The sequence below is a fragment of the Pristiophorus japonicus genome, chromosome 4, assembly GCF_044704955.1.
Source record: "Pristiophorus japonicus isolate sPriJap1 chromosome 4, sPriJap1.hap1, whole genome shotgun sequence".
NCBI classification, from domain to species: Eukaryota; Metazoa; Chordata; class Chondrichthyes; family Pristiophoridae; genus Pristiophorus; species Pristiophorus japonicus.
This window is the reverse complement of record NC_091980.1, coordinates 5,037,561-5,059,588: the sequence shown is the minus strand read 5'-3', so window position 1 is coordinate 5,059,588 and position 22,028 is coordinate 5,037,561. Positions and strand designations below refer to the sequence as shown.

At 45.7% G+C, this 22,028-nt stretch overlaps 2 protein-coding genes across 4 annotated transcripts in view; both read right to left on the bottom strand.

Annotated features, from left to right (window-relative positions):
• Positions 1–12,510, bottom strand: part of maml1 (mastermind-like transcriptional coactivator 1) — a 93,869-nt gene extending 81,359 nt beyond the window's left edge. The window contains exon 1 of the mRNA XM_070877981.1: positions 11,986–12,510. Within this exon, the coding sequence (XP_070734082.1) occupies positions 11,986–12,300 (315 nt within the window). The 5' untranslated portion in view covers positions 12,301–12,510. The remainder of the gene's footprint in view (positions 1–11,985) is intronic.
• A 3,828-nt stretch (positions 12,511–16,338) lies between these two features.
• canx (calnexin) overlaps positions 16,339–22,028 on the bottom strand; it is an 85,497-nt gene continuing 79,807 nt past the window's right edge. For all 3 annotated transcript variants that reach the window (XM_070877978.1, XM_070877980.1, XM_070877979.1), the window contains exon 15: positions 16,339–21,587. In XM_070877978.1, coding sequence (XP_070734079.1) covers positions 21,543–21,587 — 45 coding nt within the window. In that variant the 3' untranslated portion in view covers positions 16,339–21,542. The remainder of the gene's footprint in view (positions 21,588–22,028) is intronic.

The window sequence follows — 22,028 nt, the reverse complement described above, 5'->3', positions numbered from 1 at the left end:
AAAACTCTAGCCTCATGCAACAAGTAATTTAAATGCGTCAGCCATGGCTCAGTGGGTAACATAGAAACATAGAAAATAGGTGCAGGAGGCCATTCAGCCCTTCTAGCCTGCACCGCCATTCAATGAGTTCATGGCTGAACATGAAACTTCAGTACCCCCTTCCTGCTTTCACCCTTCACCCGAGTCAGAAAGTTATGGGTTCAAGACCCACTCGAGAGACTTGAGCACATAAATCTAGGCTGACACTCCAGTGCAGTGCTGAGGGAGCACTGCACTGACTGATGTGCCATCTTTCAGACAAAACGTGAAACCGAGGTCCCATCTGCTCTCAAGTGGATATAAAAGATCCCATGGCACTATTTTGAAGAAGAGCAGGAGAGTTCTTCCCACTGGTCTGGGACCAATATTTATCCCTCAATCAGCATCACAAAACAGATGATCTGGTCATTATCACATTGCTGTTTGTGGGAGTTTGCTATGCACAAATTCGTTGCCACGTTCCTTCATTGCAACAGTGACGACCGTTCAAAAAAAAACTTAATTGGCTGTAAAACGCTTTGAGACATCCAATGGTCGTGAAAGATGCTAAGTCTTTCTTTTTTCTTTAAAAAAGGAAAAAGTCACTGCTAGCTCTCGTTCTTGACCAAGAATTAAGACAGCAAATTTAAACTTTTGTTATCAGGAGGATTTTTTCCTCTTGATTTCTACAATGATGAAGTAACAATTAAATAAAAAAGGTCGTCAGCCATGATTCAGTGGGCAGCTCCCTCATCTCTGAGTCAGAAGGTTGTGGGTTCAAGTCCCACTCCAGGAACCTGAGCACATAAGTCTAGCCCAACACTCCCAATGCAAGGCTGAGGGTAGTATAGTATTAGGCAGTCCCTCGTATCGAGGATGACCCACTTCTACACCAAAAAGGGATGAGTTCACAGGTGCTTCAATGAAGGACCTGATATTCTGGATCCCAAACGACATGTTGAAGGGTGGAAGACGCCTGTGTGTGGATTTTTTTTAAAATAAACGTGGGGTGGCCGTTGCACACCAGCCACCACACAGGCTTAGCAGAGCTAGGTCTTGATCCAGTGGCAAGGGTTAACCAAGACGACTGGAGACCAAGCTCTGCTGAGGGAGTGCCAGACTGTCAGAGGCGCCGTCTTTTGGATGAGACGCGAAAGATCCCACAGCATTATTCAAATTAAATGCGGGGAGTTCTCCCAGTGTCCTGCCCAATAATTTTCCCCATCATATAATTTATCACATAACAACCAAAGAAACAGATAAACTGGCAATTTCTCTCATTCTTTTGTGGGATCTTATGCAAAACACTGGTTCGGCCAGAGTACGGTGGGAAGTTTTCGGCACCTCATATCGGAAGGAAATTACAGCTATAGAGAACGGCGATGTACCAAGATGATGCCAGATGGGAATTATTCTAAGGAGAGACTGGAGATACTTGGATTATTGCCATTGGAGCAGAAGGCCAAAAAGAAAGTTAATGAGTTTTTCCAAGATGATTGAAGATTTTGTTAGAATAAATATGGATGACGAGAGAGATCAGCGATAAGGGTCCTCAATTTAAAATGGTCGATTTGTAAGGAGTGAAATTGAGACATTTCTTCATGCAGAGGGGCATTAGAGCATGGTTGAGATATAGTATTGGATCTTAAGGAAAAGCCCTTAAATCACAGAATCTTACAGCCATTTGGCCCGTCGTGCCTGTGTCGGCTCTTTGAGAGATCTATCCAATTAGTCCCATTCCCCCCAGTTTTATCATAGCCCCTGCAAAAATTTCCTTTTCAATTATATATACCCAACAAAATAGAAAATTGCCCAGATTTCCCTATTCACAAAAAAAACAGGACAAATCCAATCCAGCCAATTACCACCCCATTGGTCTAATTTCAATCAGCAGCAAAATGATGGAAGGTGCCGTCGACAGTGCTATCAAGAGACACTTATTCACCAATAACCAGGTAGGGTGCCACCAGAATCACTCGGCTCCAGACCTCATCACAGCCTCAGTCTAAACATGGACAAAAGAGCTGAATTCCAGAGGTGAGGTGAGAGTGATTGCCCTTGAATCAAGGCAGCATGTGACCAAGTTTAGCATCAAGGAGCCCTAGTAAAATTAAAGTCAATGGGAATCAGGGGGAAGACTTGCTGGAGTCTCAAAGGAAGATGGTTATGGTGGTTGGTGGCCAGTTATCTCAGCCCTAGGACAGTATCCTAGGCTCAACCATCTTCAGCTGCTTCAACAATGACCTTCACCCATTACATGGTCAGAATTAGGGATGTTCGTTGATGACAGCACAGTGAGCCTAAGTTTCCACACGATAAAAAACGGGCGCCCCTCCGAGCTGGGCGCCCGTTTTTCGCGCCACAAAGTGCGCCTAAAAAAACCTTCCGTATTCTCCACCTCCCTGTAGATCCTCTGGCCTTCGGCGCGGCGCAGCAGGAGCTGTAGGGGGCGGAGCTAGGACCCTGCGCCGAAAACAGTGCCGGGAGCTCTGCACATGCGCGCTAGTGGGCACGCAAGTGCAGTAGCTCCAGGCGCCCGAAACTGTGTGGGAGGGGCCCAAAGCACGCAGCCCCTAGCCCTGGCCGAATGGCCTCACTGGGGCTGCGTGAATAAGGCTCCTCCCACGGCCAGCTCCTGCTTCCTGCCGACTCCCGCTCCTGCTTCCCCCCCACCCCCCACCCACCCCGGACCGGACCCGACCTAGAACTCTGTACTGTTTCTTTTTAAGTTGCCACTTCATGGTGGGAGACACTTCAGTCACATAGACCTCGTCAAAATGGGGGCTGATGGTTTTAGTAACCTCTACGTCTCCAGCTCCGAGATCAAGCACCCTGCCCGTCCTCCAGTGCGTCCCCACCCTGAGCAGCTGAAGGAACTGCTCCTCAGAGAAGACGAGCTGCCGCTCCTGCTCCCCTCCCCCACCCCCGACCGGACCCGACTCGACCCGCCTGTCGCTGCCGCTCCTGCTTCCGCCCCCCCCCCCCGGACCGGACCCGTCTGCGTCTGCCGCTCCCACCCGACTCTACTCTCGCCCCCGGACTGGATCCGACCTGACCTCCCTCCCTCGCCGACCCAACGCCACCTACCTCTGGTGCTGGGGACGGGCCCTGCCCGAAATCTCGGGCCCGGCCCGTTCAGCCTTCAGTCCCGACGGCAAACCGCTTCCTAAAGGCCTGCCTGAAGAACTTTCACACAGGTAGGAACATGGTTTATTTAACCTTTTCTTTGCTTATAAATGTTTATTCAGGTTGGATTTATTTGTATAATATTTGTATAAGTATAACTAAGGATTTATTGTAGAATTTAATGACTTCCCTTTCCCTTCCTCCCCCCCCCCCCCTCGTTTCCTACGCCTAATTTGTAACCTGCGCCTGATTTTTTAATGTGTAGAACAGGTTTTTTCAGTTCTACAAAAATCTTCACTTGCTCCATTCTAAGTTAGTTTGGAGTACGTTTTCACGGTGGAAACCTTGAAATCAGGTGTCAGTGGCCGGACACGCCCCCTTTTGAAGAAAAAATTCTGTTCCAAAGTAGAACAGTTCTACCTGACTAGAACTGCAGAAAAAAAAAATGTGGAGAATTGCGATTTCTAAGAAGTCCGTTCTCCACCAGTTGCTCCTAAAAATCAGGCGCAAATCATGTGGAAACTTGGGCCCAGTGTTCTGTTCCATTTGCAACTCCTCAGATAATGGAGCAGTCCATGCCTGCATACAGCAAGACCTGAACGACATTCAGGTTTGGGCTAAGTGGCAAATAACATTCACACCACACAAGTGTCTGAAAATTACCATCTCCAACAAGAGAGAGTTTAACAATCTCCCCTTTACATTCAGTAGCATTACCCTGCCATCAACATCCCAGGGAGTGGGGGGGGAAGTCACCATTGACCAGAAACTTAACTGGGCCAGCCACAAAAATAATGTGGCTACAACAGTCAGAGGCTGGGTATTCTGCAGCGTAACTCACCTGCTGACTCCCCAAAGCCTCTCCACTACAAGGCACCAGTCAGGAGTGTGATGGAATACTCTCCACTTGCCTGAATGAGTGCAGCTCCAACAACACACAAGAAGCTCGATACCATCTAGGGCAAAGCAGCCCGCTTGATCAGCACCACCTTCAACATTCACTCCCTCCACCACCGGCGCACTGTGGCTGCAGTGTGTACCATCTACAAGATCCACTACAGCAACTCGCCAAGGCTTCTTCGGTAACACCTTCCAAACTCGCGACCTCTACCGCCTCGAAGGACAAGGGCAGCACGTGCATGAACACTACCGTCTCCAAAGTCCCTATGTCACACGCCATCCTGACTTGGAAATAGATCACCGTTCCTTCATTGTCACTCATTCAAAATCCTGGAACTCTCTCCCTTACAGCACTGTGGGAGCACCTTCACCACACGGATTACAGCGGTTCAAGAAGGCAGCTCATCACCACCTTCTCAAAAGGCAATTAGGGATCAGCAATAAATGCTGGTGTTGCCAGTGATGCCCACATCCAGTGAATGAATAAATACACACTTCCCTTTTGAAAGTTACTATTCAATCTGCAGCCATGGCTCAGTTCGGAGCTCTATCGCCTAGGAGTAAGGAGGTTTTGGTTTGAGCTCCTAATGCAGGTTGACACTTCAGCGCATGTACTGAGGGAGGTGCCATATTTCAAATGAGGGGTCAAACTGATGCCCCGTCTGCCCCCTCACGTGGACGCAAAAGATCCCATGGCACTATACGAAGAGGAGTTGGAGAGTTCCCTCCTGTATCCTGATCAATATCACTGAACCAACATCATTAAAATAGATTATCTGGTCATTATCTTATTGCTGTGTGCTTTTCCCAACATTACACAAGAGTACTATATTGGCTGTAAAGTGCTTTGGGTTATTCTGAGCTAGTGAAAGGTGCCATATATATGCAAATTATTTATTTCACAAAACAACTGTGGCTGATGCCGCACTTCAAAAATAAAAGCGATGTGCGGGTTGTGGTGTGCTCCTGAGGGCGAAACAAATGCAGTTTATATAATAAGGTGCTGGCAGCAAGATTGTTAAAGTCATACAGCGTAGAAGGCAAGGCCATCGTGCCTGTGCCAACTCTTTCAAAGTGCTACTAATTAGTCCCACTCCCCCTGCTCAGTCCCCATAGCCCTGCACATTTTGCCTGTTCAAGTATTTATCCCATTCACCTTTGAAAGTTAGATTGAATCTGCTTCCATCAGCCTTTCAGGCAGTGCATTCCACATCATAATTTGCTGAGTAAAATTCTCATCTCCCCTCTGGTTATTTTGCCAATGATCTGTGTCCTCTGGTTACCGACCCTCCTGTCACTGGAAACGTTTTCTCTCTATCTAATCCATCAAAAACCCTCATATCATATTACATTATTACATCAAAAGCACATAAGGTTAAGGGGCTATTTAATTAGGTATTGCAAAATTTTTACAGCACAGAAAAAGGCCATCCAGCCCAACACATCCATGTTGCTGTTTATGATCCACACAAGCCCCCTCCCACATGTCCAAACCATGAAGTGTAGATAGGAAGAAATGGTTTCCACTGGCAGCAGGGTCAGTCACCAGAAGACACAGATTTAAGCTATTTCTCAAAAGAAACAGAGGGGAGATGAGGAGGAATTATTGAGTGAGCTTTTGTAACCTGGAATGCACTGCCTGAAAGGGCGGTGGAAGCAGATTCAATAATAACTTTTAAAGGGGAATTGGATAAATACTTGAAGGGGAAACATTTGCAGGGCTGTGGGGAAAGAGTGGCGGGTGGAGGGGTGGGACTAACTGGAGAGCTTGTTTAAGAGCTGGCATCAGCACGATGTGCCAAATGGCCTCCCTTTCTGTGGTGTAAGATTTGCTAACAGGAGTTGATTCACATCACCCCTCAAAAAAATGTATACCACAATTTAAACAGTTTAAGTTATAAAGTCTATTAAGGTTGAATAAGTTAGTCTATTCCATTTGTTACATTACAACAGTGGCTACACTTCAAAAAGTACTTCATTGGCTGTAAAGCACTTTGGGAATCTAAGGTGCTTATAAATGAAAGTCTTTAAGTCTGATTAACAAGTTATAAAAACATTAGGTTTTAATAAGGTATAAAGACATTAAGTTTGAATAATAAGTTGAAGTCTATTGAGTTTCAACAAGTTGACATTAGGTTTAAGTTTATAAAGACATCAAGTTTGAAGTTATAAAGTCTTAAGTCTGAATAATAATTTAAAGTCCAAGTTTGATTAACAAGTTAATGACATTAAGTTTGAACAAGTTATAAAGGCTTAAGTTTGAATAATAACTTAAAGTCTATTATGTTTGAATAACGTAAAGTTTATGAAGCTTGATTAGCAAGTTTTGAACAAGTTATTCAGACATTAGGTTTGAAGTTACAATGACATTCGGTTTTAATAACAAGTTATAAAGTCTTATGTTTGAATAAGTTGATGTCTATTAAGTTTCAATGACAAGTTGTGAGGACATTAGATTTGAATAAGTTTATAAAGACATCGCCATTAACGTAGTGAAACAAGGACATAAAGTTCTCAAATTTATTCACACTTCAAGGTTGGGGCAAGTTATAAAGACATTAAGTTTGAATAAGTTTATAAGGACATTAAGGTTTGAAGTTATAAAGTCTTAAGTTTAAAATAATAAGTTAAAGTCTATTAAGTTGCATTAACATGTTATAAAAGACTTTAGGTTAGAGCAAGTTACAAAGACATGAAGTGTGAGTAAATTTATACAACTTGTTTTAGGACATGTTTTTATAAATTTATTCACACTTCAAGGTTTGAGCAAGTTATAAAGAGATGAAGTGTGAGCAAGTTATAAGGACATTAGGTTTGAAGTTAAGTTTAAAATTATAAGTTTAAGTCTATTAAGTTGGATTAACACGTTACACAGACATTAAGGTGAGAGCAAGTTACACAGACGTTGAGAGAGCAAGTTACACAGACGTTGAGAGAGCAAGTTACACAGACGTTGAGAGAGCAAGTTACACAGACGTTGAGAGAGCAAGTTACACAGACGTTGAGAGAGCAAGTTACACAGACGTTGAGAGAGCAAGTTACACAGACGTTGAGAGAGCAAGTTACACAGACGTTGAGAGAGCAAGTTACACAGACGTTAAGGAGAGAGCAAGTTACACAGACGTTAAGGAGAGAGCAAGTTACACAGACGTTAAGGAGAGAGCAAGTTACACAGACGTTAAGGAGAGAGCAAGTTACACAGACGTTAAGGAGAGAGCAAGTTACACAGACGTTAAGGAGAGAGCAAGTTACACAGACGTTAAGGAGAGAGCAAGTTACACAGACGTTAAGGAGAGAGCAAGTTACACAGACGTTAAGGAGAGAGCAAGTTACACAGACGTTAAGGAGAGAGCAAGTTACACAGACGTTAAGGAGAGAGCAAGTTACACAGACGTTAAGGAGAGAGCAAGTTACACAGACGTTAAGGAGAGAGCAAGTTACACAGACGTTAAGGAGAGAGCAAGTTACACAGACGTTAAGGAGAGAGCAAGTTACACAGACGTTAAGGAGAGAGCAAGTTACACAGACGTTAAGGAGAGAGCAAGTTACACAGACGTTAAGGAGAGAGCAAGTTACACAGACGTTAAGGAGAGAGCAAGTTACACAGACGTTAAGGAGAGAGCAAGTTACACAGACGTTAAGGAGAGAGCAAGTTACACAGACGTTAAGGAGAGAGCAAGTTACACAGACGTTAAGGAGAGAGCAAGTTACACAGACGTTAAGGAGAGAGCAAGTTACACAGACGTTAAGGAGAGAGCAAGTTACACAGACGTTAAGGAGAGAGCAAGTTACACAGACGTTAAGGAGAGAGCAAGTTACACAGACGTTAAGGAGAGAGCAAGTTACACAGACGTTAAGGAGAGAGCAAGTTACACAGACGTTAAGGAGAGAGCAAGTTACACAGACGTTAAGGAGAGAGCAAGTTACACAGACGTTGAGAGAGCAAGTTACACAGACGTTAAGGAGAGAGCAAGTTACACAGACGTTAAGGAGAGAGCAAGTTACACAGACGTTGAGAGAGCAAGTTACACAGACGTTAAGGAGAGAGCAAGTTACACAGACGTTAAGGAGAGAGCAAGTTACACAGACGTTAAGGAGAGAGCAAGTTACACAGACGTTAAGGAGAGAGCAAGTTACACAGACGTTAAGGAGAGAGCAAGTTACACAGACGTTAAGGAGAGAGCAAGTTACACAGCCGTTAAGGAGAGAGCAAGTTACACAGACGTTGAGAGAGCAAGTTACACAGCCGTTAAGGAGAGAGCAAGTTACACAGACGTTGAGAGAGCAAGTTACACAGACGTTAAGGAGAGAGCAAGTTACACAGACGTTAAGGAGAGAGCAAGTTACACAGACGTTAAGGAGAGAGCAAGTTAGACATTAAGGAGAGAGCAAGTTAGACATTAAGGAGCAAGTTACACAGACATTGAGAGAGCAAGTTACACAGACATTGAGAGAGCAAGTTACACAGACATTAAGGTGAGAGCAAGTTACAGACATTAAGGTGAGAGCAAGTTACACAGACATTAAGGTGAGAGCAAGTTACAGACATTAAGGAGAGAGCAAGTTACACAGAAATTGAGAGAGCAAGTTACACAGACATTGAGAGAGCAAGTTACAGACATTAAGGAGAAAGCAAGTTACAGACATTAAGGAGAGAGCAAGTTACAGACACTAAGGAGAGAGCAAGTTAAACAGACATTGAGAGAGCAAGTTACAGAGACATTAAGGAGAGAGCAAGTTAGAGACATTGAGAGAGCAAGTTACACAGACATTGAGAGAGCAAGTTACACAGACATTGAGAGAGCAAGTTACACAGACATTGAGCAAGTTACACAGACATTGAGAGAGCAAGTTACAGAGACATTAAGGAGAGAGCAAGTTACACAGACATTGAGAGAGCAAGTTACACAGACATTGAGAGAGCAAGTTACACAGACATTAAGGAGAGAGCAAGTTACACAGACATTAAGGAGAGAGCAAGTTACAGACATTGAGAGAGCAAGTTACACAGACATTGAGAGAGCAAGTTACACAGACATTGAGAGAGCAAGTTACACAGACATTAAGGAGAGAGCAAGTTACACAGACATTAAGGAGAGAGCAAGTTACACAGACATTAAGGAGAGAGCAAGTTACACAGACATTGAGAGAGCAAGTTACACAGACATTGAGAGAGCAAGTTACACAGACATTGAGAGAGCAAGTTACACAGACATTGAGAGAGCAAGTTACACAGACATTGAGAGAGCAAGTTACACAGACATTGAGAGAGCAAGTTACAGACATTGAGGAGAGAGCAAGTTACACAGACATTGAGAGCAAGTTACACAGACATTGAGAGCAAGTTACACAGACATTGAGAGAGCAAGTTACACAGACATTGAGAGAGCAAGTTACACAGACATTGAGAGAGCAAGTTACAGACATTGAGGAGAGAGCAAGTTACACAGACATTGAGAGCAAGTTACACAGACACTAAGGAGAGAGCAAGTTACACAGACATTGAGAGCAAGTTACAGACATTGAGAAAGCAAGTTACAGACATTGAGAAAGCAAGTTACACAGACATTGAGAGAGCAAGTTACACAGACATTGAGAGAGCAAGTTACAGACATTAAGGAGAGAGCAAGTTACACAGACATTAAGGAGAGAGCAAGTTACACAGACATTGAGAGAGCAAGTTACACAGACATTGAGAGAGCAAGTTACACAGACATTAAGGAGAGAGCAAGTTACACAAGACATTGAGAGAGCAAGTTACACAAGACATTGAGAGAGCAAGTTACACAGACATTGAGAGAGCAAGTTACACAGACATTGAGAGAGCAAGTTACACAGACATTGAGAGAGCAAGTTACACAGACATTGAGAGAGCAAGTTACACAGACATTAAGGAGAGAGCAAGTTACACAAGACATTGAGAGAGCAAGTTACACAAGACATTGAGAGAGCAAGTTATACAGACATTGAGAGAGCAAGTTACACAGACATTGAGAGAGCAAGTTACACAGACATTGAGAGCAAGTTACACAGACATTGAGAGAGCAAGTTACACAGACATTGAGAGAGCAAGTTACACAGACATTGAGAGAGCAAGTTACACAGACATTGAGAGAGCAAGTTACACAGACATTGAGAGCAAGTTACACAGACATTAAGGAGAGAGCAAGTTACACAGACATTGAGAGAGCAAGTTACACAGACATTGAGAGAGCAAGTTACACAGACATTGAGAGAGCAAGTTACACAGACATTGAGAGAGCAAGTTACACAGACATTGAGAGAGTAAGTTACACAGACATTGAGAGAGTAAGTTACACAGACATTGAGAGAGCAAGTTACACAGACATTAAGGTGAGAGCAAGTTACACAGACATTAAGGAGAGAGCAAGTTACACAGACATTAAGGAGAGAGCAAGTTACACAGACATTAAGGAGAGAGCAAGTTACACAGACATTAAGGAGAGAGCAAGTTACACAGACATTAAGGAGAGAGCAAGTTACACAGACATTAAGGAGAGAGCAAGTTACACAGACATTAAGGAGAGAGCAAGTTACACAGACATTAAGGAGAGAGCAAGTTACACAGACATTAAGGAGAGAGCAAGTTACACAGACATTAAGGAGAGAGCAAGTTACACAGACATTGAGGAGAGAGCAAGTTACACAGACATTGAGAGAGCAAGTTACACAGACATTGAGAGAGCAAGTTACACAGACATTAAGGAGAGAGCAAGTTACACAGACATTAAGGAGAGAGCAAGTTACACAGACATTGAGAGAGCAAGTTACACAGACATTGAGGAGAGAGCAAGTTACACAGACATTGAGAGAGCAAGTTACACAGACATTAAGGAGAGAGCAAGTTACACAGACATTGAGGAGAGAGCAAGTTACACAGACATTAAGGAGAGAGCAAGTTACACAGACATTGAGGAGAGAGCAAGTTCACAGACATTAAGGAGAGAGCAAGTTACACAGACATTAAGGAGAGAGCAAGTTACACAGACATTAAGGAGAGCAAGTTACACAGACATTGAGAGAGCAAGTTACACAGACATTAAGGAGAGAGCAAGTTACACAGACATTAAGGAGAGGGCAAGTTACACAGACATTGAGAGAGCAAGTTACAGACATTAAGGAGAGGGCAAGTTACACAGACATTGAGAGAGCAAGTTACAGACATTAAGGAGAGAGCAAGTTACAGACATTAAGGAGAGAGCAAGTTACACAGACATTAAGAGAGAGAGCAAGTTACACAGACATTGAGAGAGAGAGCAAGTTACACAGACATTGAGGAGAGAGCAAGTTACACAGACATTGAGGAGAGAGCAAGTTACACAGACATTGAGGAGAGGGCAAGTTACACAGACATTGAGAGAGCAAGTTACAGACATTAAGGAGAGGGCAAGTTACACAGACATTAAGAGAGAGAGCAAGTTACACAGACATTGAGAGAGAGAGCAAGTTACACAGACATTGAGAGAGCAAGTTACACAGACATTGAGAGAGCAAGTTACAGACATTGAGGAGAGAGCAAGTTACAGACATTGAGAGAGCAAGTTACAGACATTAAGGAGAGAGCAAGTTACACAGACATTGAGGAGAGAGCAAGTTACAGACATTGAGAGAGCAAGTTACAGACATTAAGGAGAGAGCAAGTTACACAGACATTGAGAGAGCAAGTTACACAGACATTGAGGAGAGAGCAAGTTACAGACATTGAGAGAGCAAGTTACAGACATTAAGGAGAGAGCAAGTTACAGACATTAAGGAGAGAGCAAGTTACACAGACATTAAGGAGAGAGCAAGTTACAGACATTAAGGAGAGAGCAAGTTACACAGACATTAAGGAGAGAGCAAGTTACAGACATTGAGGAGAGAGCAAGTTACAGTGTAAGTGTGAGAGGCCAGCGAGTCGCGGTGCCGGCGGGTCCTTACCGCCTGCAGCGTGTTGCTCCTGCTCTGATCGGCGCTCCCAGCTCCGGGCGGCGGGTCGGTGTTGGAGTTGTTCCTGAAGGCGGCCGGCGGCGGCTGAGACGGCGGAGGAGGCCGCTGCTTGCCGGCCCGCTTGCTCTTGGCCTGCAGGCAGCGCTGGTGCAGGCCGAAGGTGAGCGGCCGCTCCAGCTGCAGCCGCTCGGCCGCCGCCCGCTCGTAGCGCGCCTCACAGCCCGTGTGGTGCCGGCGGCACAGCTCGATCCGCTTGCGGAGCCGCTCCACCACCGCGCTGTGCCGCGGCAGCGCGAACTCGGCCATGGCCTGCGGCCTATGTGCTTTTTAAAATAAAAATGTTTTTTTTTAATATATATAAAAATTCACCCCTCTCTCTTCCCCCTCGGGCCGCCGGAAGGAGGAGGAAGGAGGGGGCGAGAGCCGCTCATCAAAAATAAACCTTCTCTCACTCTCGCGTCAACCCCACCAAACTCTGGGCTCCGGACTTTTCTCCATTTTACCTCAGAACCGTCGTCGAGCGGACGGGACGGGACGGCACAGCCGCGCCGACCAAAAAAAAACACCCCCCCCCCTCCCCCCACGACGATTGACAGCCCGGACGGCCAATGGCGGCGGGCGCCGCTGTTGATGGACGGGCGGTGTTAGCTAATCGCGGCCGGAGCTGGGGGCGCAAGGGGGCGGGACGGCTGGGCGTTCACCGCTCTGAAGGACGGGCTCGAGCGCGTACGACGAGATGGCAGGTTTCCCCAGCCAATCGGAGGCGGGTAAAGGGAGGGGGGGGGGGGGGGGGAGGGCTCCGTGCTGAGTGTGCGTTTGATTGACGGCTGGCTCGGCCGCTCACAGCGGAGCTGACGGGTTTCAGCCAATCGGCGTGGCGCTGGGTGGGTGGGCACCGATGCGTTCGCGAGTGTCAGCATTGATTGACAGAGAAGCGGACCAATCAGGTGGAGGCTTGGCTAAATTCGAATAGATTGGTGTCCAATCGTGTGTGTGGGGGGCGGGCGGGGCGGTACGGTACGGTACCACCGTGCGTCGTTCCCACGGTGAGTTTTGAAAGACTGCGCGACGTGAACTTTGTCCCTTGTCGCTCACGCGCTCCGTTTGACTGAGTCATCAAGTTGACGAGAGATTGAAAGCCGCCCGCTGCCAACTTGTTATTCAGCCATTTTTGTTGATTGCGGCCGTGACGTTTATTGAGTGACAGCGATCGCCGCTCTATCAGCGCGTGGCTCCGCCTTCCGACTGACCAATCAGCTGCTGGAGGCGGGCACCGTGGCTTAAAGTTGTGTTTGTCGTCGCAGAAGCGAATTCAAACGTTTGGTGTTAAAAATGATTTGCTGTCAGATCCATTCCTGCCCCTCAACTAAACACTCGGCGCGGGGGGGGATGGGGAAGGCATTTTCGACTGATGAATTGGGCAGCCCCTCGCATGTCGCTGATTGACAGTGCGGGTAGCCCCGCCCCGCCATGGCCCTTTGCATGATGGGAAATGTAGTTTATCCTCCTCCCTGAAACTTCAGGGCAGCCAAAACTGTACACTGGGGCACATTTTCTCCACTAACATGCCAACAAGAAGGGACTTCAGCAATGTGCATTTCCCACGCCAGTTAATATACCAGCATGGATAGCAGACTACAGAAATATATCAATGAACTGGGCAGAACAGTGGCAAAAGGAATTCAATCCAGAGAAGTGTGAGGTAATGCATTTGGGGAGGGCTAACAAGGCAAGGGAACACACATTAAATGAGAAGTGTAGGGAAACAGAGTGACCTTGGAGTGCAGGTCCCTGAAAATAGCAGGCCAGGTAGATAAGGTGGTTAAGGAGGCATACAGAATACTTGCCTGTATTAGCTGAGGCATAGAATACAAGAGCAGGTAGATTATAAGAACTTAATAGGAGCAGGAGGCAGCCATACAGCCCCTCGAGCCTGCTCCGCCATTCAAGAAGATCATGGCTGATCTGATCATGGACTCAGCTCCACTTCACTGCCCGCTCCCCATAACCCTTATTTAAGAAACTGAATAAATTTAAGACAGAAATAGACAATGTCCTAGCTTCCACAGCTCTGAGGCAGCGATTGCCACAGATTTACAACCCTCAGAAGAAATTTCTCATTTGTTTTAATGGGCAGCCCCTTATTCTAAGATCATGCCCCCTAGTTCTAGTCTATCCCATCAGTGGAAACATCCTCTCTGCATCCACCTTGTCAAGCCCCCTCATAATCATATATGTTTTGATAAGATCACCTCTCATTCTTCTGAATTCCAATGAGTAGAGGCCCAACCTACTCAACCTTTCCTCATAAGTCAACCCACTCATCCCTGGAATCAACCCAGTGAACCTTCTCTGAACTGCCTCCAAGGCAACTATATCCTTTCGTAAATATGGATTGTTGACACCTTCACTGAAGCCTACGAGAGACTGGGCCTTATATTAAACATCCATAAGACAAAGGTTCTCTACCAACCTGCCCACGCCACATAGTACTGCCCCCCCACCCCATCATCAAGATCCATGGACCACTTCCCATTCCTTGGAAACCATCTGTCAGCGAGTGCAGATGTCAATGACGAAATCCAACACCGCCTTCAGTGTCCCAGTGCAGCCTTCGGTCACCTGAGGAAAAGATCATGGATTAGAGCAGTAGCAATACTCGCCCTCCTATATGCTTCAGAGACATGGACTATGGACAGCAGGCACCCCAAAGCACTGGAGAAGTACCACCAACACGGTCGCCACAAAATCCTGCAAATCCATTGGCAGGATAGGCATACCAACGTCAGTGTTCTTGCTTAGGCCAACATCCCCAGCATCGAAGCACTGACCACACTCGATCAGCTCCGATGGACGGGCCACATTGTCCGTATGCCTGATTCAAGATTCCTGAAACAAGCACTCTACTCTGAGCTCCGCCATGGCAAGCGAGCCCCAAGAGGGCAGAGAAAATGCTTCAAAGCCACCCTCTAGGCCTCCCTGAAAAAATGTAACATCCCCACCGACTCTTGGGAACCCCTGGCCCGAGACCGCTCAAAATGGAGAATGCACTGAAGTCTCTTCGCCGGGAGCACGCGGAAGTCAAGCGCAAACAGCAAAAGGAGCATACGACAACCCAAGCCCCCCCCACCCACTGTCTGCCCCACCTGTGACAGACTGTAGATCCCACATTGGTCTTATCATAGAAACATAGAAAATAGGTGCAGGAGTAGGCCATTCGGCCCTTTGAGCCTGCACACCATTGAATATCATGGCTGATCATGCATTTCAGTACCCCATTCCTGCTTTCTCTCCATACCCCTTGATCCCTTTAGCTGTAAGGCTCACATCTAACTCCCTCTTGAATATATCTGACGAACTGGCACCAACAACTTTCTGTGGTAGAGAATTCCACATGCCCACAACTCTGGGTGAAGAAGTTTCTCCTCATCTCGGTCCTAAATGGCTTACCCCTTATCCTTAGACTGTGACCCCTGGTTTTGAACTTCCACAACATCAAGAACATTCTTTCTGCATCTAACCTCTCCAATCCCGTCAGAATTTTATATGTTCCTATGGAGATCCCCCTCATTCTTCTAAATTCCATTGAATACAAGCCTAGTCAATCCAGTCTTTCTTCATATGTCATTCCTGACATCCCAGGAATCAGTCTGGTGAACCTTCGCTGCACTCCCTCAATAGCAAGAATGTCCTTCCTCAGATTAGGAGATTAAAACTGTACACAATATTCAAGGTGTGGCCTTACAAAGGCCCTGTACAACTGCAGTAAGACATCCCTGCTCCTATACTCAAATCCTCTCGCTGTGAAGGCCAACATGCCATTTGCTTTCTTAACCGCCTGCTGTACCTGCATGCCAACCTTCAATGACTGATGTACCGTGACGCCCAGGTCTCATTGCACCTCCCCCTTTACCAATCTGTCACCATTCAGGTAATAATCAGCCCTCCTGTTTTTGCCACCAAAGTGGATAACTTCACATTTATCTACATTATTCTGCATCTGCCATACATTTGCCCACTCACCTAACCTGTCCAAATCACCTTGCAGCCTCTTAGCATCCTCCTCACAGCTCACACTGCCACCCAACTTAGTGTCATCTGCAAACTTGGAGATATTACATTCAATTCCTTCGTCTAAATCATTAATATATATTGTAAATAGCTGGGGTCCCAGCACTGAACCTTGCGGTACCGAGTCACTGCCTGAGAACTCATTAGTGTGGAAGCAAGTCATCCTCGACTCCAGGAGACTGCCCAAGAATAATAATGATGGGTGATGCCCACAGCCCAAGAACCAAACAATAAAACTAGAGGAGCCAGTGCAATGAAGAGGCCAGACATCGGTTTTAATTAATTTTTTTTTTTAGTTGCAGGAATCATTATCACATGATCTTGAATTTACATTCCTGTAAGGGAAGTTCTCAACCATAACTTAACCTGGGATACAAACTAAGTCAATTTTGTCTAACGCTCCAAAACTCTATACAATCAGCATTTTAAAAACTTATAAAATAATCTCCTTTGAAAAGGGTCCATTCTGTGCTACCGATGAACCACCACAGGGTTAGAGGGTCGACGCTGCTCAACAAGGTTATTCACCAAGCAGAATGGAGACCCTTTGAACTAGGTGGCAAAAGCATTATTGTTTTTTTTTTAAAAAACAAAAGTGAACATTAGACCTCAACTTAATTATAAACTTAACATTGTAAAAGAAAACATTATTTCATTACAGGAGGAGTTAAAAGGAATCATGAATATATTTTTCCAACTCAAAAAACAACGACATTGGTTTAAATTTGCTTGGATCAAGCTTCCCATTTGGATGTTCGGACTTGCCTTTGAAGGGCGATGGACTGGAGCAAGCATCAATCAGCGTTGTACAGAGCAATCCTTCACTTAAACTATTCATCACTTATACCAGCTCGGTATCAATCACGGACTTGTCTTATGACACAGGAGTACACAAAAGGCATCTTCACCGCCAGTACAACAAAAGGCAACATTTAACTTTTGCTGTTACATTAACACCTTGCTGTTAAAATCCACACAAAAAAAATTAAGACTTGGATATGCTTTAATTGGAAAAGTACAAGTGGCCAACGACGGCTGGTATAACCAGGGTCGCTGTAAAGACGGCCCAGAAACATTACGGCCTTCCATTCCTGCCACTGTTCCGTCCATGACTAGCACTCCAGCACCGTCTCCTCATTCGGAAGTCAAGCTGCTTATCAAAGCTCCGCATGAGGGGAAAAACAAAAGTGGGGGGCTCGCATTGCTCAGATTCAGCCAACGGGTGGGATCACGGCCCGATGTCACGGGACAGCCGTTGTTGCTTTTATTGTCTGGGCTATCCGACAACACTTTTGAGCAGGCAGCAGCGGTCTGCAATTGCAAGCACACTGGAACTGGCAAGGCCATGTTTGCCATCACTTCCCAACTCACCCCGTTGCCCCCCCCCCCCAAAAAAAAAACCCCAAAACCAGTATCGCAATAACTTTAGTAGTATTTCCATCACAGCCAGATTGTCCCAGTAAAACACACACACACACAACCATGAGCTCTCGTGCAGTAAACCCAATCACTGACCTTCACGCACACAAACCATTGCAGTTCAACAAGGCAAGCAGCCAAAATTAAAGCCCAGTTACAAAGCTCCAATATTTATGGAGGCCAGCTAAGAGGAGGGGGGGGGGGGGGGGGGGGGAAGACACGTGTATCCACAGAAATCTAATTAGATCCTTTCATGCAACTTCAACCAATGGGTTCAACAGCAGTAGCAGCAACAGCAGTAACAAAACATAATCAGTCAGAGAACTGAGTGCATTAGAACATGGCTAGCTGAAAATGTTAAGTTTGTAAGGACCAAAATGTGGACTTTATACCTCAATTGTTTCAGCGATGGGGGGAGGTCTCTATATTATATTATGTGAATGCATAGCCACCACCAAGTACTGCCTCCACTCAAATCCACCAGACTTATTACCATATCCGCAATATTACGATCTTGCATCGCGCTGCGGCAACTGGGGGGGAAATCTGCAATCTTTAAAATCTAAAAAGAGGTTCCAAAATGGCCAGCAATGTTCGCCCACACCCAGCCAGGTAGACGGGTCAGGGAATAGATACGCTCATCGCTGGTAGAATGTGGTGGTATTTGCTCTGATTGGCATTGATTGAGTGTTTCCCCTCCCTCACCTGTGCTTCAGTGCAGCTCGGGGAAATGTCTCCGCAGGAGTCAAACTCTAGCGCTTCCGATCAAGGTTCCCTGCGAGCTGCACTTTGCTCTGCGCGGCCTGTTTGTTTTAGTGCGTGGTCCCTTTAAATTTCTGCACACGCGCGGTGTCTACAGCGGGGACGCCGGTGAGCGGACAGCGCAGGAACTTTCCCATCGCCAAGTGGACGCGCACCTTAGAGGGATCATTGCTTCCAGTATAAAGAAGGAACTCTGCTACCAAGGCATGGCAAAATGGTCACCCCCACCCCTCCAAGTATGAGAAAGCTTAAAATCGCATGTTTGAGAATGTGGGTACAATTTACGGATGGGCTATGAGAGCTTTTAAAGTATTGCAGTTTGTTCTAAGTAAAATCGAGGACCATCTTACACCACATCAGAATGAGCAGCACCATTGCCAAGATTTAGTCCGATCGTCTTTCTCACACAAAAACAACTTTCAACAAAATATTAACTGGTGGTTCATTTCTTTGCTGTTTGTGAGATGTCGCTGGTACAGGGGGCCGCCATGTGTGATTGTATACAGTCACGTGGTCCAAACGAACTCACTGACGCATCCAGGGGCGTCAGACAGTGTGAAATTTCTATTAAAAAAAATACAAAGCAAGTGCCACATCAATGAAAAATGTCTCCCTGTTTCCATGGGACTAAACATATTCGTATACTTAACGTAGCATTGCAAGATAAATACTGTGAGTTTGCCATATATCTATTCAGTGCTTTTCCTGCGTGGTTGTTTCTTTCCCGCCCGCCCTCATGTACAGCTCTTCGAAGAATTTTTTTAATTGCCACAATGGTGACGGGGGTGGGGGGAATTCAGGACAATTGAGAGAATTGCCTCCCAACTGGGGAAACGGAAATTCTCCCTTTTCCTCAGCGGGAAAAGATTGAAATTCCCGGGACTGAGGATCGCAGTTTCACCAGATTCCCAACTACCGGACGCCAGGGTGTGTAGGGTACACCCTGCCACCTTGCTTTTAGATATTGTGTTTGCGCGAAGGGAGAGATGGTGAAAGGCTCACAGGTGAAACCAAACTTGTAATCCACTCACAACAAGTGCATGATTCGAAGTGTGCTCAGAAGCCAACGGTCTGGAATACTACGGAATAAATGACAGGAAGCGATGTGTTCAAACTCGCCACTGAATTCACAACACATTCTCCCGCAAAATCGGTCAAGTGGGACCTTTGCAGCACGCATTCGGTTTCATGCACCACTCCTCAAAAAAAAAATGTATCTCAACCCAAACTTCCAAAGCAATACAAGCGTAGCAAAGTGAAGCATTGTTGTCACCACCTTGACCACCACTCAAGCTTACCCGGTTGTAAAAGCACTTACTAAATGCCCACGTATACACTTTGGTATCAGCGGCACTAAGCCCAGGCCATCAATGCGAACGAGCTTGCCATTGCAACGAGTCACGTTTGGACCAATGGACAGCAGGAGCAGAAAAGTTGTCTCTGCAGCAACTGACCAGCTCAGCTCTACAGAATGGCGATTACTGATTGGGTGTGGACACACTCGGAAAGAAATTGCAAGCTCCCTTCCGCAAACTACGTCCTGCTCCTCCCCCCGCCCCCACCACTTGCACAAGTGAGACTCTAATGTTTGGTTAGAGTCTGGATGTAGAGACTTGATCCTCAGCATAAAAGGCCTCAAAAAATAGAAACAGCTGCTGAATACAAAAATAATCCTCTGTTCCAAGTTACAGCAAAGTCAAGGTGGACAGGAAACAGAAGTCAGGTGGACAGGAAGCAGACAATTTAACGTTTGGTTCCTACTGACTCTTCCACACTGGGTCCAAGACCCAGAGGAGAGAGAGAGAGAGAGAGAGAGATACACATATTGGATTGAAATGCAAACCCATCACGGATTCTCCCCAACCCAACCCACCCTCCCTTAAACAAGGAACCAACACAGCCAAGAAAAAAATGATACAAAACAAAAGTGCAACATTAATACCGGCTACTTATTACCGTGTGCGTACAACTGTCTGGATTTTAAAATTATTCTTCTATACAACAGCATTTATTAGCAGCCCTTTGTAACACCACATCTCACTGCTTCGGGAAAACATAGGATAGGCCGGCCAAGAAAGCAAAAAAAAGTTTTAAGGTATTTGATTTGTTGCGAAAGCGCTCACAAAAGTTGGTGAATCAGTTCCATGCATTCTAATTGCGTTCAAACATCATTTATGGGCAGGTAGGGGGCCAACACTGGCAAAGCTCGCCTCAACAACAGTACCTGCAAGCCACACTCAAGATCCTATTCTAACACAGAGCTCAGAGTGGTGGAAGCTGGCAACAGCAAAGTCCACAAAATGTCCCTAAAAAATGTGGGTGGAAGCAAATCGTAAAGGTAGCCAATTTGGGGAGGGGAGGGGGGGGGAAGAAACGTACTTTTTGAAAACAAATTGGAGTAAGAGGAAGCGGGGAAAAACAAACTTGCAGAAAAACACAAATTGTCCGAGAGTTCCTCCTCCCTTCCCCATTTATAGTCGACCATTTTGTTGGGAAAGAAATGAAACAAAAGCTAGTTGTTCGCATGGGTGGGGGTCAGTCATTCTAACGCGCTAAGCTTTTACTGCTGCGCCCCCCCTTGGGAATGTATCGGGAACGAGTTCGAGACAAACTAAGCTATGGAATGGAAATGGCCCCCCATTTCCCTACTCATCACATCCCGAGGAAGGGAGACGCTCGGGGCAAAAGACTGGGGAAGTTTCTGCTGTTTGGTGGAATTCACGGAATTTCAGTCTGAATGAACCTCTCGGAGAACTGGCCTGTCAGCAGTGCGTAGTTTTTGCAGGTATAGCCAAATGAAGCATTCGGACAGTACATAGTTCCATTTAGTTTGCCCCATTCTCTTCCCTTCCCTCCCCTCCCCTCCCCACCTCACTCCTCTTGGCTGGCTTGTGGGGAACATCCAACATCTCACTTGATCGTTTTATTCTTAAAATTCAGCAAGCCTGAAATCCAATTGCAGATTACTGGGAACTAATTTAATAATTGTAACAGTTTAGAGGACTTGTACCAATAAACGGTAATTTATGTTCTACTATATAATATATATTTATATATAAAGTACATTTCAATTCAGGTTAGAGTCCTTGCTGAAAACATACAATAACCTGGTCTAGCTAGTGTCTGGTCAGTGTGGTGTGTAGGGTTTGTTTGCTTTTTGTTTGTTTTTTTAAATTGTTGCACACAAGTCTGGTCTCACGAAATCCTGTAAAAGTTCATCTCTCTGAAGTGCCTGTGACAATGGTCACTCCTCAGAAATCCCAGTGTTGCCCATACGACGTTACGACGGAAACTGCTCAATCTTTCCGTGGTTTCACATTTGTATTCACACTGTCTTTCTTCTGCGATATAATGAAAATAAAAGCCACAGGTTAAAATTCAAGCTTGGGACAAAACAAAACACAGCTCTAAATCCAAGCCTTCTTGGTATGCACAGGTCTGGTAACTCGGTGGTCGTGTGACCGGACTTACAACCCAGAGATAGTAAAAGCTGGTTATCAGTAAAAAGAAATGACCGTGAAGCGGTCATAAAAACTGCATCTGGTTAAGACTATAAGAAATAGGAGCAGGAGTCAGCCATTCGGCCCCTCGAGCCTGCTCCGCCATTCAATAAGATCATGGCTGATCTCATCTTGGCCTCAACTCCACTTCCCTGCCCACTCCCCATAACCCTTGTCTCCCCAATCGTTCAAGAATCTGTCCATCTCCCACCTTAAATATATTCAATAAACCAGACTTCACAGCTCTCTGGGGCAGAGAATTCCAAGGATTCACAACCCTCA